Below are 18,139 nucleotides of genomic sequence, written 5' to 3' on the forward strand. Positions count from 1 at the left end.
TAAAGATTTGGCAGGGGTAGGGAATTACATGTTAAGTTAACATACTAGCAGTCTTCAAGTATTTGATGGGTTATCACATGAAAAGATTAGACTCATTTGCTTGATCCTTGGGGGAAGACCTAGACAAAGATTTGGAAGATGCAGAAGACAGATTTCTATTCCATTTGAGGAAACACTTCCTAATAATTAGAACTGTCCAAAAATAGAATAAGCTCTCTTAAAGAGGTAGTAAATCCCCCTTCACTGGAGGTCTTCCATTAGTAGTTGAAAGGCTGAATGAATTCTAGTTGGGGAGATCATGGAGTACCTGCTCAAGTATAGGTGGAACTAAATGTTTTCTAACATCCCTTCCAACTCAAAGATTTTATGACTCAATAAAAATTTTTAGGTGACACATTTCAAATCGTCTTTCAAAAGATTTTCCAAAATATCAGGAAAAAGTATCAAACTTGAATATCTAATATGCTATTGAAAAATTTGTTTTCTAAATATACATGTTAATTTCCATAAACATATTGCCTAGATATCAAAACTATCTATTTCAGTGGAAAATAATTTCTTCCTAATTAGATGAAGATGTTTCACTATATAAATAGTATGTTTAAAGAATATCTATTCTAAATTTTCTTTTTAAAAAAATCACTTTTTACTACAAATTTTAATGTTTCTTAATTTTCAATTAATCTGAAACCAATAATACCAAATAATTTACAGTACCTACAATCCCATTCTTATTTTGCTAAAACATATGAAAGCTATCCATAATATATTCACTCATTAATTAGAACAAAACCATCCTTGTATAGGCCAAAATTATTTATTTTACCACTTGGATACCTCCTGGAGAAAGGATAAGCAAGACAAAATAAAAAGATAGATAATACATTTTTTCTTATTTACTTTTGAGTCTGATGTGCATCCAGTGATTTGAGGACAGATCTCCTGAATAATCAGAAAACTCACTTTTCTTTCATTTTTTCTATAGTCATTTTACTACTATTGCTTAGGATTTTAGATATAACATAGGTATCACTTCTTTCTCACAGAGCTGATTAAAACTTCGACAATGTTTTACTCACCATTTTTAATCTTTAGCAGTAAAAGGCTCAAACAATAGTTTGTACCCCAAAATAAAATGGTATTCAATTATTATAATAGACTTATGAGGCCTAAGCAGCATCTAATCACTGGCATTAATTATAAATCACTTTACATCCCCAGCCAATATAAAAACCTAATGCTTTAAAAGAGTTCTTAAAATTATTTCAGGATTACAGTTTCATTTTGAGTAACTATTCACCTGTACTACAGGAGAACGCTGTAATGTTGTAGTTGGCTGTACCGTTGTCTGTGCCTGAGACACTTGCTTAATTATGGTAGTCGGTGTCACTTGCCGTGCAATAATTGGTGTTCCAGGAGCCTGAAAAAGAAACCAGAATTGTCTAAACTTTGTATCAACAAGCATTCATTAAGAATTTACTATGTTTCAAAGTGCAGTGATAAGCACTGGCATTAATATATTGCTTGGGATAGGTTGGGATAGCCAAAATACTCTGACCAACATATGAAAAAAATCAATTCTTTAATATATGTGGTACAAAATACATTTAGAAAAAATACATTATAAAGTCATCTAAAATAATTACTTCATAAAAACCACAGCTATCCAAACATTTCAATATTTTCTACAGGCAATCAAAAACCTGTTTTGCTAAAAACAAAAGTCCAGTCTTCTCATAAACTCTAACAAATGTAAAACTAGAATTACTTTACCTAAAATAAAGAGAATATTTTTAGAAATGTGAAGCATCTGAAAAATTGTCACATCAAAGTTTTGCTATGAATTATTACTGTGTTAGTAAAGACTATGTAACTGCACTAAAGCAGTAAAAATATTTGTTGGTTAACCCAAAATTAACAGAAGATATTTAGGCCTCTATCAGCTCAGTTTTTATGCTTTTTTAAAAGAAGGCTGGCAGTTAAAGTGTGTGTGTGATAGGTTTATAAAATGTAAAATCAACAACTAAAATGCGACTATAGATATTTCATATTTCATTTTATTTAACACATGCTATCAGAGGAGAGTAGGATAACATCATTATATCATGGAAAAATAACATTTTAGATTACTTAAGGTTAAAAATAGGAAATGTTTTCTAAGTTCACTAGTTATATACACTCTCCTGCCTTAAATAGGATATTGCACTTTTCACTATTTGAGATGGTATGGCTCAGGTAGTAGGAAAAGTTTTTAGGTTCTGTGCTAGTCCCCATTTTAATCACCAGCAATTAATCTTGGAACAGAAGCAGATAACTATAATTAAAATTATAATAGTTAGAGACAATGTCTTAATATAATCTTCCCTTAGGACAAAGCGTTCCATTAGAAAAAACTTTGATCCCCAACATATAATCAATCACATTTTAGAATTTTGACATTCTTCTGCACTTATCAAAATCTAACATATGTGATTTTAATTCTTCCACATGAACCCTACAGGAAGCTAATCAAATAAACGATCAATCCACACAATCTTGCAGACTTATTTAAAAGTGCACATTAAAAATGAACTACATAGTTAGTTTCCATTTAATTGGGAGCTCTTTGCTAATAACTCCATGGGATTTGAATGTTTAAAGCAGTTACAAGTATCTGTGCCACTATCTGCCAAATTTTTCAGCTTAAAAGCTAAAAGATGGGGTTTTTTTCCAGATAAACCAGATTCCCAGAACCTGACATGCAATGACAAATAAGGTTACAACACTATTAAAAATTTGTTGATTTACCTAACCAACTCCATTTAAGTGTTAGCAATAACTGTTAAGAAGACTAAAACTCTCAGCTTGAGGCAGCTGCCTAGGACATGGCACTTTAAAATACTGTTTTAGGTTTTGTATTACCAAAGCATATATCTCAGTAAGTGTAAGTTGTGTATGTCACAGAAAAGGCTCAAAGTCTATGAAGGGTAATTAACACAAGAGCAATTCTCAAAACTTGCACAGGGCACACAGATACCTTTTAACAGCTCTGTAATACCTGCAAGTGTCTCCTTTGGCTTTCTTAGGTATAACTTTCTGTGATCACTGCCACTCTTTCAATAATGTCAGTCATTATCATCAGATTATAAGAGTAAGATCTATGCTGAATATATCAAAAGCAAAGTTTACCCATGAAAAGTTGCATTAAAATAAAATTATTGTTAATTTTACTTTTCTGCTAATACATCTTAATTTCAGGGATACTGTCGTTAGTTCATTTTTTTGCAGTTTAATCGGCAATGAGCATCCTGTACTTTAAAATTCTCTGAAAACCTCTCCTCCTACATATCTCCACCCTTACTTAATTAGCAAGTGATCAATAAACAGATGTAATGACCTATAATTTAATAAATGGAGTGAACTGCTTTTTAAAATACTTTGGGAATATTTACCCTCTAATTTAGTATGATATTGCAAACGAATACCATATTTAGAGCAGAGGATTTGAGTTTGAATTTCAACTCTGCTTCTTACTATCTCTGTAAAACTTATACTGACATATCCAAGATATCCAAAAAAAAAAGAGGAAGTTCTCCAGTCAAGGACAGATTTGACTAGATGGCCTCCCAGAACCCCTTCTAACTTTGAAATTCTGTGATCATAAAGAAGACAGTTCCCCCAGTGAGTCTCAATTTCCTTATCTGTAAAATGAGGGGATTGGACAATTCCTCTATTTTATTATGCCTTGCTTTAAGAATCAGAGTCAAAGGGGCTGCTAGGTGGCACAGTGAATAGAGCACCGGGCCTGGAGTCAGGAGGACCTGAGTTCAAATTCAACCTCAGACACTTAACACAAAAACTGGTCATGTAACCTTGGGCAAGTCGTTCAACCCCAATTGCCCTCCAAAAAGCAAAAAAAAAAAAAAAAAAAAAAGGAATCAAAAAAGAGTCAAAAAGGAAAAGGAGAGAGAAAGAAAGTTTACAACAGATCCTGGGATATAACCTTATAGTTTATCTCCAACAATTATACAATGAGGTACCAATAGTACCACTATATGACAGCCTCATGAGTTTTGAGTTAAATGTTCCAATATCCTAAATTAATAATAGAATGGACTGTTAAAAGGGGTATTTTGGAAGAACTGTGCTCATTTATAAATAATTGGACAACTGAGTGCTGCACTGGTACCCTATAAGCACTGAAAAGGCTTCATTCTATTGGGTTGGATCCTTTATGGAATCTATAGAGAAAGATGTGGCCAAGGATAGTTCAGGATAAAATGGCACAAAAGGAGTCATGATTTGCAGTACTTGAAATGTGAGATCAATATGATATCTCACAAAGATGGGAACAAGAAACCAACAAAATATCTAAGTACTAATTTGTATACTCACCTGCACAGTTGATATCTGAACAGGAGGGGCACTTGTGGGAGTTGCAGGGCGTGGTGCCATGGTATTCTGAGGCTGGGTCTGAGCATGGGCCTGTGCCTGCATCTGTGCCAAGGTCTGTTGAGGAAGCATTAACAACTGTCCATTCTCACTTCGAATGAGGACCATACCTATGGAAAAAGCAAGCTGTAATCAAGAAAAGCAGCTTTTCACAAAGATATGATATAAAAAAAATACATTTATCAAAGGAAAACCTAACAAATCTGAAAAGGGAGAGGAAGAAGTAAAGAAGAGGTAGGGAGAAGGTGAGAGAGGGAGAGAGAAGAAGGGAGACAGAGAGGGAGAGAAAGAACGAGAACAGATCTAAAAATAATAAATTCACTGAACTTAAAAATAGTTTTTAATATAAAATTTATCTTTATGTATTCCATTTTATTTGATTAGCTTTTTCAAAGGGTTATAGAATTTAAATAACCATTAAACCTTCCTTATGTAAACCAAGAAGTAAAACAAAAGTAGATCCTTCTTGTTTTTTAAATGAAAAATCCCTATTTGACCTATTAAATAGCAATAGCATAGTAGAAATAACATTAGATTAGGAGTCAAGAGACCTGGACTCTGGTCCTAACTCTTAACACTAACTAGTGAAATGACTGTAAGCAAGTCACTTATCCTTTCCTAACCTCCATTTTTTTCATCTGTAACATAAAAGAGTAGGACTAAATAACCTTTAAACTCCTTTTCGTTTCTAAGCTTTTATGTTTCTACAAAATTTGCACTACCTTACTCACATTTCCTTCTTTTCCAGTCATCCATACCTGCTTTGACTTTATCATAAAGCTAAAAAAAAAGATAATAATCCCCACGGCAAATTCATTTCTGAGTTTCCCTACAGACAGAGCTCCATGAAATCCAAACAAAATGAAAAAAGAAGGGAGAGTCACAGTGTATTAGATTTGTTTTAGGCCTACTGTCTAGCTCTCTCTGAGCCAAATGTCTGACATCTCTTAGGAAAAAGCCATGTGGTTTGGTGCTTATCTTTATAGTTGAGTATACATAACCAACACTGAAAATGTTCAAGCACTAGATAGAAAAGAGTTCAGAAAAATGAAGAATTCTTCCATATTGTTTTGCATTTCTTTAGCTAAAACACAAAAAAAGAAAATTCTATTAGATTTGACATTTAAATGATAAGTTCCATTAGAAACAATAACAAAATTGTCTAACTTTTAAACTTAATTTCCCATAACAAAATTAGTAATGAAACTGCAAGAAGAGGACTATAAAAGTCATAATCCTTCTCAAGTGAATCCACAACAGATGGCTCAGCACTGTGTTACACCCCAACTGAAAAATAAAATAGGCCGGGAAATGAGGCATCTCCAATTCAGTGAAACAGATCACTCAAATCCAAACCAACTGGACAAACTAAGAAAAAAAAATAGATCTTAAGACAAGCTCTCCAACTTTCTCCTCATCTTAGTTAAGAAAGGAAACTGTCCTCCACTGGGCAAAAGCAAATCTGGAAAATTCCTTTAAAGGTTATAAGAGCTTGCCTCTTTAGTCAAAAGTTAAAGAAACTTGAAGTTTTATAAGAAGATGGCCTCAAAATAGAGTTCTATTTCTCTTTCTAAATATTTCATAGATAGTACAAATAATCAGAAATCTTTTTAATATTAAAAAGGTCATATTCCAAAATTAATATTACCTCTCATTAAAATTGTTTCCTTCCTTTCTCACATCCCCTCTACCAAATATGAGAATACAAGAGGTATTAAAACAAAAGATGAACTCATTCATCCAGAAAATAAAAATTGGAAAGGCATAATAAAGAAGGTTACCCACACCCTGTCCCCTCACCAAATTTATATTCTAGTAGACATTTTCATCTCTTTTTAAAATGTCATGACTAAAGAAATGCTTAAGAAAAGTTTTTCAAATAAAGTAGGAAATAATGTAAATTTAAAGGATTATACTGAATGACCTCTAAGGTCTCTTTTCACTATATACTGACCATATCAGAGTTCATATATTATCCTCTTCTAAGAAAAAAAATGTGACCATTCACAACTGAAGGCATCACAACACATTTATGCATTTGGATGCACAAAATAAAGAGAAAAAAAATAATAAAATCAAGTTATTCTTGATCATCCTCAAACACACAAGAAAAAGCCATTGTTCTCCTTTCCTTTATGATTAGGTGAAACCTGCTATATTTGTAATTAATGCAAATTCTGTTTAATGTTTAAAAACCTTTAGGTAATTTTTATGATCAATTTCTCATTCTCGAATCCATTTTTGTTAGCATGAACATGTAAACCTTAATAGAAGAAAAACTTTTTTAAAGTAAAACAATGACTCTAGAGAAACTTAGCAAAATATTTAAGTAGTATATCCATGAGATCACCTACAATTACAATTCTAAAGAAATAATTATCTAAAATCTCCCAAATTACAGGAAACCCATACCAAGTAATAACCATTGTCAAAATGACAAATTTCAGAAAAGTTTCAACAAAAAGATGTGCTTGTGGGTTAGAAGGAAAAGATCGGTGAAGCAGTAAGAGACTTAAACAACATTTCAGGCACAAATAATTCCAACCAGATATATAAATGAGAAAGGACTAATAATCAAGGTATTCACTTTGTGGCCAATATATGTGATATTTTTACCACTGCTGAAATTTAATAACTGGAATTTTTTCATTTAAAAAATCGCCACATATCCCACAAATAGAATTGGGAAGTTCTGTTCCAAGTAAATGGCATGAAATAATATATTAAGCAACATCTCTCCTCCCTGCTTATGTCTGCAATATATTGCCATCATCAACTTTCAAAAGAAAGTAAATTCAAGCATATATGTCACACTAAGAAATTACATACCATGCTTTAAGGATACACCATTCAAACTTGTGCATGTAACTAACTTATCAAGTAGTAGATATTAATTTTGACAAGGTCAGTTGAAGCTATTATGCCACAAACCCATTAAAATAAACATAACTTATAAAATATAATAATTTTGAGCTCATACAATTTCCTTTAATCACTTCATCACTAACATTATACTATTAAAATAAAAGAGACCAGGTGTCTTTTACCTATTTTCTTTCCTCTTGTTGAAGCCAGTACTAGCCTCCTCTATTAAGTATCCTACACATTAATAACTACTTTCCCCACAATTAAAAAGGACAATTAGAAGCTAAAGTAATTAATTATCTTTTTAATCCGGCAGGGGTGAGGGGCCTTTTTTCTAGAGAGGACAGATTCTTAACCTTTTTTGATGTCATAGACCCCACTGACAATCAAATGATGCCTATGGACTCCTCAGAATAAGGTTTTTAAATGCATAAAATAAAATAGGTAGGATTCCAAAGGAAACCAATTATACTGAAATACAGTTAACAAAATATTTTTTAAAACAATTTCATGGGCCCAGGTTGAAAACTGCTAGTCTGGAGGAGGGTAAGTGGAAGAGGAGATACTTATATTGCTAAGGAAAAAAATCATGGTCAAAAGATATGAACAAAGTATTCTTAAAAGAAGACTTACAAACTATTAACAACTATATGAAAGAATTCTCCAAATCACAAATAATAAGAGAAATGCAGATCAAAACAACTCTAAGTACAGCAAACTGGCTAAGATGACAAAAGATGGGAATAGTTTACTTAGGAAGGGTTGTGGAAAGGAGACACACTAGTCCACTGTTTGTGAAGCTGTGATTAATACGTTAGTACAATTAGTACAATCATTTTAGAAAGCAATTTGTAATTATGTAAAAAAAAAAATAGCTAAAATGTCCATACCCTTTGATCCAGAGAGTTCATTACTCTAGACTTAACTGAAAGAGGTCACTGGTAAGAAGAAAATCCCCATATGCACCAAAATATTTACAAGACTTTTCATAATATCAAAGAATTGCAAACAAAGTAGATGCCCATCAACTGGGGAGAATAGCTAAACAAATTGCAATACGTGTATGTAATGGAATATTTCTATAAAAATATTTCAATAAAAAAGGACAATTATAAATACAGAGAAGTATGAAAAGATCTATGTGAAATGATGCAGAGCTAGCAGAACCAAGAAAACAATATACACAATATTATACAGCTCATTCTGACTACAATATAAATGGAAAGAATAACCACACACACACAAGAAAACCAAGAGTGAATGTTGCAAAATTATAAAGTATGGATCTACAAAAGATTAATGAGAAGGTATTCTCACAATCTACACCCCACTTTGCAAAAGTAGGATAGGATATTCACTAGTATTGTATACTGCACATCTTTTCTGACTTTTTCAATGTACTGATCAGCTAGGATGACTTTTTTCCTCTTCTTTAGTCTTAAAAAATTACTATTTTTATATGTGATATCTTTCTAAGATGGAGAGAGGGAAAGGAAAAGATACTGGGTGACAGTATGGTGATGTAAAAAAAAAACAAAAGACATCAATAAAACCACTTTTTAAAAAAAAGGAAAAAATCAAGGGCTACTATAATAGAAGCTTTTTTCAAAAAGGAAATAACTTAATAAATTTGTCTTTTGTGACAACCAAAAGTTATATGCACCTGTTTTTTAAATTATTAATGAAAACAAAACTATTTTAAAATGCAGCAGTTTTTGAAAATATTTTAGTTATATACTGTAGTCAGTTAAAGAGTTTAGGAGGGGAGAACACATTGAAGGGGAGGGAGCAGCAAATGGAAAGAGGGTAATTAAAAACAAAATAATGAAGGGGAAAAAGATGGAGGACAAAACTGGGGGAGAGTTAGGAATACAAAGGTAATGGGAATAAGAAGAGAGAAGGAGCAAGAGATAGATTCTGAGGTGTTAAAGTTATAGTCATTCCTTGAATTACAAACACCCAACTTTTATAAACTCTTAACTATTACATATATACCATCTTACCCCACCAACCAACCACCATTTTCTACCTCAAAGCCAATCCATATACCCTTCTCCCCACCAACACACCCATAAATACATACACACACACCACCAACAATAACAACAATCACACTATCCTCAGTTAGCAATTCCACCTAGAGACTACAAAAGTGCATAAAAGACCTTTATTTCCTTCTCAGAATAATCACTCTCACACACATATGTCCTGCCCAAATCCTATCCAGCTCTGTTTTTCACTTTTCACAGCTCAGCTCAGTTAGTTCTACCTCCAGCCCTTAGGCACTCTCATATATATACATAAATATATATATACACACACACATATATAAAAACCCATTTTGTTCAATCATTTTCAGTCATGTGGGGGGGGAGGGGAGGGGCTGACTTCAGGCCCAGCACTGCACCACCTAGCTGCCCATGTAAACACACAGAACCTCATTATACCCTACTCCCTCTTCTCCCTTCCAAAACTAATCCAGTTTCTTCAGAAAAGTCTTTCCCCTTCCCCCCACTTCCCTACAACGACCACAGGTGAGTCCAAACAAGACTCTGAAGGGGGCGATAGAGTCAGGAAGAGTGATTTTAAATCTCATTCTTTGAATTTACTATCTGTGGACTGTGAGCAAGTCGCTTAAACTCTCTGTACCTCAGTTTCATCATCTGTAAAATGGGGACAATAACTCTAGTACCTCAAAGGAGATAATCTATGGAAAGTGCTCTGCAAACTTTAATGCACTATATGTGTCAGAAATAATAATAATGATTATTATGTCTACTTCTCCTTAAATACCAAGAAAATTAATTAAAATTATCAAGAAAAATTAAGTTCTTATTGAATTGTAATATTTGCTTTTATTTCTATAATATGTCTTTAAATTTAAAATATTAACATAAAATGTTTCTTATTTAAAATAAAGTATTTCAATTACACTACAGAAAAACAGATTTGTCACAGGTTATCTAGAAACATACACCATTTACAACATTTCTTCTATGGGAAAACAGATTCCTGGTTTCAAACAATCAATTTAAAGAATTCTGGAATATAAATAACCAGTTTCATAAATTGGGAACTGGCAGTTCACTTAGTCTCAAAGCTTTTAAGAGTTACCCTCCCCCACCCTTATCACTGTCCTTTAAAATGCTGATTAGCTCATTAACCACTCTTAGTATCCCCTCAATTGTTCTTTACCCTTAAACCTTCAGAGGATCCACTCTGAATGGGAAATCAAAAATAGTTTACCTGGAGAAATTATTCTCCAGATTATGGTGGCCAAGACCAGAATATCATCTCTCAAGCCAAAAGATAAGTGAAAGAGGGCCATGTGTGTTCTCTTATCTCTAATTTGTGAACTGCTGTTTTCAACTAATTTAGCATCATAACTAAATAAAAATAGCCATAATGATAATAGTTGTAGATTATAAACTAATATTACTTCAGTAATTCGAGAATCAACTGTATCACTGGTATGGATACTCCCTCCTCCAATTCAGATCAAAACTCCTCTATGCCTTGGTAGGTGTTCCTCATGAGTCACTATGACCAAAAAAAAATAAATATATATATATATCATATTACATGGCACATTTGTTGTTGGTTCAATATTTAATGATAATTCTATCATTATTCATATTCATTCCTTCATAGGAACATAGAGGAGACTTGTAGAGTTCTTAAAGGCCAGTTAACCCCTTCATTTTATAGGCAAAGGAACCAAGGCCCAAAAGGATAAAATAATGAAGCTCAAAACAGTGGGATTTTTCAGGAGTCTTTCTAATACATTGGGCTGCCTCTCTACTCTTTCCAATATTATGTCTACATCTGGTAATGAAATTTCTAACGATAGAGCAGCTAGTTCAAATGCATCTCTTCATTAATGGCAATAATCATTATTTGGTCTCATACTAATCCAATGAGATAAAGTCAAGGTAGGCATTTCCCAATTCATTAAAAACCTGTGACCTGGAAAGAAAGAAACTGTATGCCCTACTCACAATAATACAGCAATTCAGGAGTAAAAAGAGTGCTATACAAAACTTGGTCTCCTGATTCTTTCTTAATGGTATTCTAACTTTCTGGTAATAAAATTTTCTAAACTTAGTTAAGCTGGTCCTTGGACAAAATACATAAATTGTCCATCAGCAGGTTCATACTCAAAGTCTCTCCTGCTTAATAGGGCCTGGTAGAGCATATATGTGTTCCACTAAAAAAGCCTTTGAAAAGCCAGGGTCACATCCACACCATGAATGGTAGCCGCACTTTAGTTCATCATTTTATATATTAGATTAAATTAGCTCAGAAACCCCTTCAAAACAAGGTCTGCGTCTTATTTCATCTTTCTATCTCTAGTGTCTTGAATTTATTAAATAAAATATTTCTTGAATTTAAGTATATAAAACAACATTTATTGCTTACTGGTGCTAGAGAATGGGGGGTGGAGGGGAGAGGAAAGGGGACCGGGATAATAAGCTTAGGTATGACAATAACTACTCACATACAATGAGATAGGTAGAGCGTATATTATTAGTCACCATTTACATATGAGGTGACTAAATCGCCAAAAGCTTAAACAACTTCTTTACTTAACTAGTAAGAACTAGGATGCAAACCCAGGTCTTTTGACCAGAACTCTTTCTACTCTTAACATCCTGTTTAGGTGAAACACTGTAACACTTAAGCTTTCGTCTCAAAATGGGTAAACTTTTAGTATAAACAAATGAAACTTCTTAAAATTATTGTCTATTAAATATTCTACTCTAATGAAAAATCATGCTACAAAAATGCAGACACCAGAGAAATCATACTGTTATAATTGTAACTAAAATACATATCAGAGACCTGTAGTCTCAGAGTACACAGCTATAAATAATTTTCAAACAGTGCCTAAGTCCATTTTCATATGATTATTTGAAAGGCCCATCATAGGCATATTCCCAGTGCACACAAAAGACAACACAAGGAGCACTGTACAAAAAGATCACACGTCCAGATTCTAGTCAACCATGCAGAAGAAAAGAAAGCTATCATCTAATACTAATCAATGGTGTGGGAAAAGAGAAAAGAAAATGAAGAATTTGTTTCCATAGTTATTCAGTCGTTTCAGTTGTGTCCAACTCTTTGGGACCCCATCTGAGGTTTTCTTGGCAGAAATACTGGAGTGGTTTGCCATTTCCTTCTCCAGTTCATTTTACAGATGAGGAAACTGAGGTAAACAGGGTTAAGTGGCTTGCCCAGGGTCACATGGTGTCTGGAATCAGATCTGAACTAAGGGAAATGAGTCTTCCTGACTCCAGGCCCAACACTCTAGAGACACGTCACCACCTTGCTGCTCCTGTTTCTACAGTACAGCCTATTAAATAATTGGCACATTTTGTGATACCACAGTGATGAATATCATGACAGAGCTCTGTGTCAAAAGTCTCAGCATCACCCTGTGATAAACATCACATTACATCATGACATTGTGGTTCTCTGAAATCTGATCTAATGAGAAACTGGTTCCCCTTACTTGATGCAAGGTCACAAAATACAATGCCTATTCCTACTGCAACAGACTACTTATCTGCAGTTGCATATTTTTAAAATAATTTATATGGCTAAAATATTCTTTTATCTATATTTAGATCTTTATGTATTTGCTTTTTTTGTCCTTTAAATTATTTTAAGTTTTATGGTTTAGAACTGATACAGTAATGAACACTGCAGCACAAAAAAACTGGGAAAGGATATAATTCAATGTATGACACTCCCTTACTGTTGGAAATTAATCATTCTCATGCAATCTAAATCCAAAAGAAATCCTGTAACATAGCAAAAACAAAATTTATCATTTGCGTTGACAAGTTATTTAATCTTTGTACTGATGATTACACTTACTATAGTTACCAAGCTACAATTAAAGGCAGCTTAAGTTACTGTCTCCCTTATTGATTATGAAAAGTAGCTTTGTTCATAAAAATTTTCAACATTAAACAAATGTAATTCCACCCAGTACTTGATTAATAGTTTTATTTTCCTTTGAAAATACCTTGTAATTTAGCTAGCAGCCTTCAAGGATCTATGTACACTTCACACTATAGATACCACAGCGAAATCTATTAAGCATGACAATAGTGGTGTGGGTAACTAAAATAAACAGTAAGTTCAAGGATCTCATTTTAATAGACAAAGTACCTTTGTTCCCACCAGATGTACTAAAAAAGTACATCCTAATCATCCTAAGTCATAATACATTTGCCTGTTACAGTCTCATCTCTTCTCTCTGTCCTTGCCAATTATGAGAGAAGTCACAACAAGCAATAAAATGACCAAAATTTAGGCAATCTAAAGGAAAATCCAGGGAAAATACTGAATCTGAAAGAATCCACAAAGTAGAAAACTTCACAAAACATCATCAAAAGCTGGCTACAGAGAGATGCCTCTATAAATGAATCTACCAGAAATTAAACACTGTTACATTGCTCTTTCCTGGTGCTCCTCCTATCAACCTAGAACAAATCATCTTCCCTCTTTCCTCTAAACCATTCTTCCAGTCATTCAGATTCATGATTCAGAGTCATTCTTAAGCCACCCACCCCCAAACCAGTCAGTTATAAGTCCTGCCAATTTTATTTTCATATCATCCCTCACATTAAAGAGGCAGAGGCATAGAGGATAAAGAAATGGTCTTAGAGCCACAAAGACCTGAGTTCCAACTCCCACCTCTGAAATACACTGGCCATGTGATCCTGGGCAAGTTATCCAACCTCTCAGGGTTCTAGGCAATTCTCTAAGACTGTAAGTTGCAGAGATGATGATTTGCACTAGTAGAAGTTCCCTAATCTTGGGGGCAGCTAGATGGCACAGTGAATAGAGCACCAACCCTGGAATCAGAAGGACTTGAGTTCTAATTTGACCTCAGACACTTAACACTAGTTATGTGACCTTGGGCAAGCATTTAACCCCAATTGCCCTGGCTTCCCCCTCCAAAAAAAAAAGTTCCCTAATCTGGGAGTTCATTATACTAATGAAATCACAAGTCTAGTTCTAGATACAAAGTTTTGCACATAGTAGGAGTTTAATATGTGAATTAAAGTCACTCAACCTTAATTTTTATCTGAAAAAAAATTTAACATGTATATACTTTTAAATATCATAAATCATTTGAAGCAGGACTGGCTTTGTCACATAGACGGTGATAGTGCTCCCACTATACTAGGGGAAAACACAGAAATAACTTTGTAGAGTTTCTATTTGTTGTAGATAAACAAAAAAAGAATTGTGTAGTTGAAAGAGTAGCAAGTGGGTGTGAACCTATAAGACATGGGTTCAATGTTCAAGCTATGCCATCTGCTAAGCTGTATGACCATAGGCAAGTCACTTTACACCTCTCAGTTGCCTCTTTAGTAAAATGATATAATAATGTTTGTACAAAGTAGAATTGTCCTTCCTATCTCAAGGATTGTTATGAGGAGGCCATCAGAGCAGAGGACCCATTATAACGGCAAGATGGAGAAAAATCAGAGAAGTACAGCCAGGTGTAGTCTCCAGGTGGCCTCCCATCCTTAATCACTCATTGACCTCATTAACTCTTCCTGAAGACCCTCCTCAAACTCCTCCCCTAGACCACCCCTAGATTCCTCCCACAACCTTCTGTATATAAGACCCCATCTTGTCTCCATGTTTGTAAGAGCACCATAGAATGACCTAGCACAGACTTACTCTGTGTCCAATACAAGCAAACTTTTAATAAACTTTATTTTTCTTTGGCTGAGAGAAGACTTGAGTCGAATTCGGCAGGACCTGGTATGTTGGTATTTTGGGGTCTCCAGAGCAACCCTAACCCTCTTTATGGGTAACCTCTTCAGGCTCAGACTACCAGACTTAGCAGGGAGCCCTAGGGAAGAATGGAGTTGGAAATAGCAACAGCAATGGTCACTTAATACTGAAGACTTGTGCATCTCATGACCTTTTCATCACCAACAATGTCTTCCATTTACCTAAATGCAATAAAATTTCATGGATGCACCCTTGCAGCAAATATTGGCATCTAATAGACTATGTGATTGTAAGGAGAAGAGACAGACAAGATGTGAGGGTGACAAAGGCAATGTGTGATGAATAGTGCTGGACTTATCCTTTTCAAGCTAAATATTCACATTCATCAAAAGTGGCACCCTCAAGGCAAAATGACTACCAGAAGAACTAATGTCAACAAATTAGAGCTCTTCTCTGAGTGGGAACAGTTTGTTGCTAACTGGGATGGAAAGTTGAGCCAACACACAGTTGGCAACAGTGGAACAGAAAAGGAGTGGGCAACTTGCGGAGATTTGGTGTATAAGCACTGCATTTGCTCATCTGGGTCAGAACAACTGCAAACACCAAGACTGGTTTGATGAAAATGAGAGGGAAATTCAGAAGTTACTAAATGAAAAACAAAAACTCCACAAGATTTATCAGCAGGACGGTTCATTCATTTCTAAGAAGGCAGCATGTAATTCCATCAAAAGCAAAGTTCGGGCAAAGCTTAGAGAGATGCAGGATTCCTGGCTCAGTAAGAAGGCAAGTGAAATTCAGTTTTATGCTGATACTAACAATCCAAAGTGCTTTTATGATGCCCTGAAAGCTATTTATGGGCCAAAGACCTATGATGCATCTCAGCTATTTGGTGCTGATAGTCATACTGATTATTTATAAGGACATGATCCTAGAGAGATGGGCTGAATACTTCCATAGTGTTTTCAACAGATCATCATCAATCAATGCTGAGGCCACTGACCATTTACCTCAGGTTTGAATGGGAAAGGTGAAAGCTCAGCCCATAAGTTTTCTTGTAGGAGCAGGCCAGAGTTTCAGTTTCCCCCTTCCCCTTCTTTACTACTGCAACATCAGCATTAGGCCCCTTCAGGAGTCTTTCCACCCCCACCCTTGTCTGTCATACCAGCCTTATCAGAATTAGGCCCTTTAGGGATTTTCGATCTCTACCCTTGCTTTCAACCTTTTCTGTTCCCTCACTTTTACGTTTGCCAAATAAGGACATGAACAATACCCTGTTTCCCTGCCCGCCTCCCAGTCAATAGGGGATAGTGGTGGGTTTTGTTATTTGCCATTGGGGGAAGATTTCGAGCTCAGATTGTAAGTCCACCTCCCAGCCAATGAGAGAAGGGATGGTGGGGGGGAGGGAGAGGGCTTGACTGCATTAGGGTATAAATTCTTGTTCTGTTTTCTGTAATACACCTCATTCTGCTGGTTCATACTGGTGGAAGGGACACCCTCTTCTTCCGTGAACTAAATAAAACTTCCTGTTCTTTCCTCAAGACACCTCTGACTTTTTAATTTTGGGGGGTAAGGGATTTTTGGGGTCCCTGTACCCCATAAAGGCTGAAGTTAATCCCTCCCTAGCTAAAGCTCTAACTGAAGAGATTTTGAATGGTATCAGGCTCCTTTCATGTGGCAAAGCACCTAGTACTGATTCTATTTCAGCTGAGATTTACAAGGTAGGGGGTCCACTGCCCATAAAAGCTAACTGAAATTTTCCAGGTTATATGGCAAGAGGAAGCTATCCCCCAGGAGTTCAAGGATGCCTCCATTATCCATTTCTATAAAGGTAAAGGAAATAGATTGCCCTGTGACAATCACAGAGGGGTTTCTCTCTTAGTCACTGCTGGCAAGATTCTTGCCAAAGTCCTCCTTAATAGGTTGATCCTTCACCTCCAAGATGGTCATCTACCTAAGAGCCAGTGTGGCTTCAGAAAGGAGCAAGGAACAGTCAAAGAATCAATTTACTAGTTATCTGAAGGAAAAGAATATGCCAAAAGAGTAGGAAAAAACTCAAAACCCATTAATATTGAAAGAGAGTGACTAGACTTCAGGTCAATATATCTTCCTGAAAGGATGCTGACTTTCCAGATCCCACATGCTTACTCCAGCAAAATCCTGAAATTCATATCAAACCAATGATCAAGAAATCTAAAGAAAAACTTCTGACAAGTGACTGCTTCTATCCTAAAAGTACATAAAAAAGGGGCGGCTAGGTGGCGCAGTGAGTAAAACACCAGCCCAGAGTCAGGATGACCTGAGTTCTGTTCGGGCCTCAGACACTTAACATCCACAAAAAAAACTAGCTGTGTAACCTTGGGCAAGTTACTTAACCCCAACTGCCCTCCAAAAAAGGCAAAAAAAAAAAAAAAAAGGACACAAAAAGTTAGTTTTTAAAAAAAGACTACGATGACCTCCAGAGATCAAAGACAAAGAATGTTACCCAGCTCCAGACAGAGAGGTAAAGGACTAAATATGCAGAATGAAACAAAAAAATTTGAACACATCCAATGAGGGATTTTTTTTTTGTTTGACTAAATATGTTTGTTACAAAGGTTTTGTTTCTCTTTGGGGAAGAGAGGGACATGGAGTGAGGTGGAAGGGAGAGGAGAGGTAGGAAGCAGAAAGAAAATACTTGATAATTGAAAAAAAAAATCCAGGGGGCCTAATCCAGATGGAAGTTAGCACAGGAAACCTGGTGACCCAGAGCATGAACAAGTAGGGACAACCACCCTCACCCCAAAAAGCACAGCTAGCCTTGTCACAAAGCCCAAGTTCGGTAACTAAAGTTAGAGAGATGACTAAGCCAAATAAGAAACTGATTACTTGAAAGAATTTTTAAAGAAATAAATTTAAAATGGATACATGAAAGATCACACCACAAAAACACAGAAAGAAAAGCAGATAATATGCCTTTCTTAACACACAAGGTATGAGATTTTTCTTAACAAAGACTAGCAGCAATTTAAAAGGTAAAATAAACAATTCTGATTAAATAAAATTGAAAGGTTTCTGCCCAACCAAAATTAATGCAACTAGGATA

The 18,139-nt window shown here is 35.0% G+C and overlaps 1 protein-coding gene across 1 annotated transcript in view; it reads right to left on the bottom strand.

The window, feature by feature from the left end:
- TAF4 (TATA-box binding protein associated factor 4) overlaps nucleotides 1-18,139 on the bottom strand; it is a 136,621-nt gene that overhangs the window by 33,063 nt on the left and 85,419 nt on the right. Inside the window, exons 3-4 of the mRNA XM_069072524.1 lie at nucleotides 4,375-4,541; nucleotides 1,301-1,420 (exon numbers count right to left, since the gene is read on the bottom strand). Of these exons, the coding sequence (XP_068928625.1) occupies nucleotides 1,301-1,420; nucleotides 4,375-4,541 (287 nt within the window). The remainder of the gene's footprint in view (nucleotides 1-1,300; nucleotides 1,421-4,374; nucleotides 4,542-18,139) is intronic.

This window comes from Petaurus breviceps, unplaced genomic scaffold (assembly GCF_028583685.1).
Source record: "Petaurus breviceps papuanus isolate PSGF00001 unplaced genomic scaffold, PetGlider_PUasm1.0 90847, whole genome shotgun sequence".
Lineage (NCBI taxonomy): Eukaryota > Metazoa > Chordata > Mammalia > Diprotodontia > Petauridae > Petaurus > Petaurus breviceps.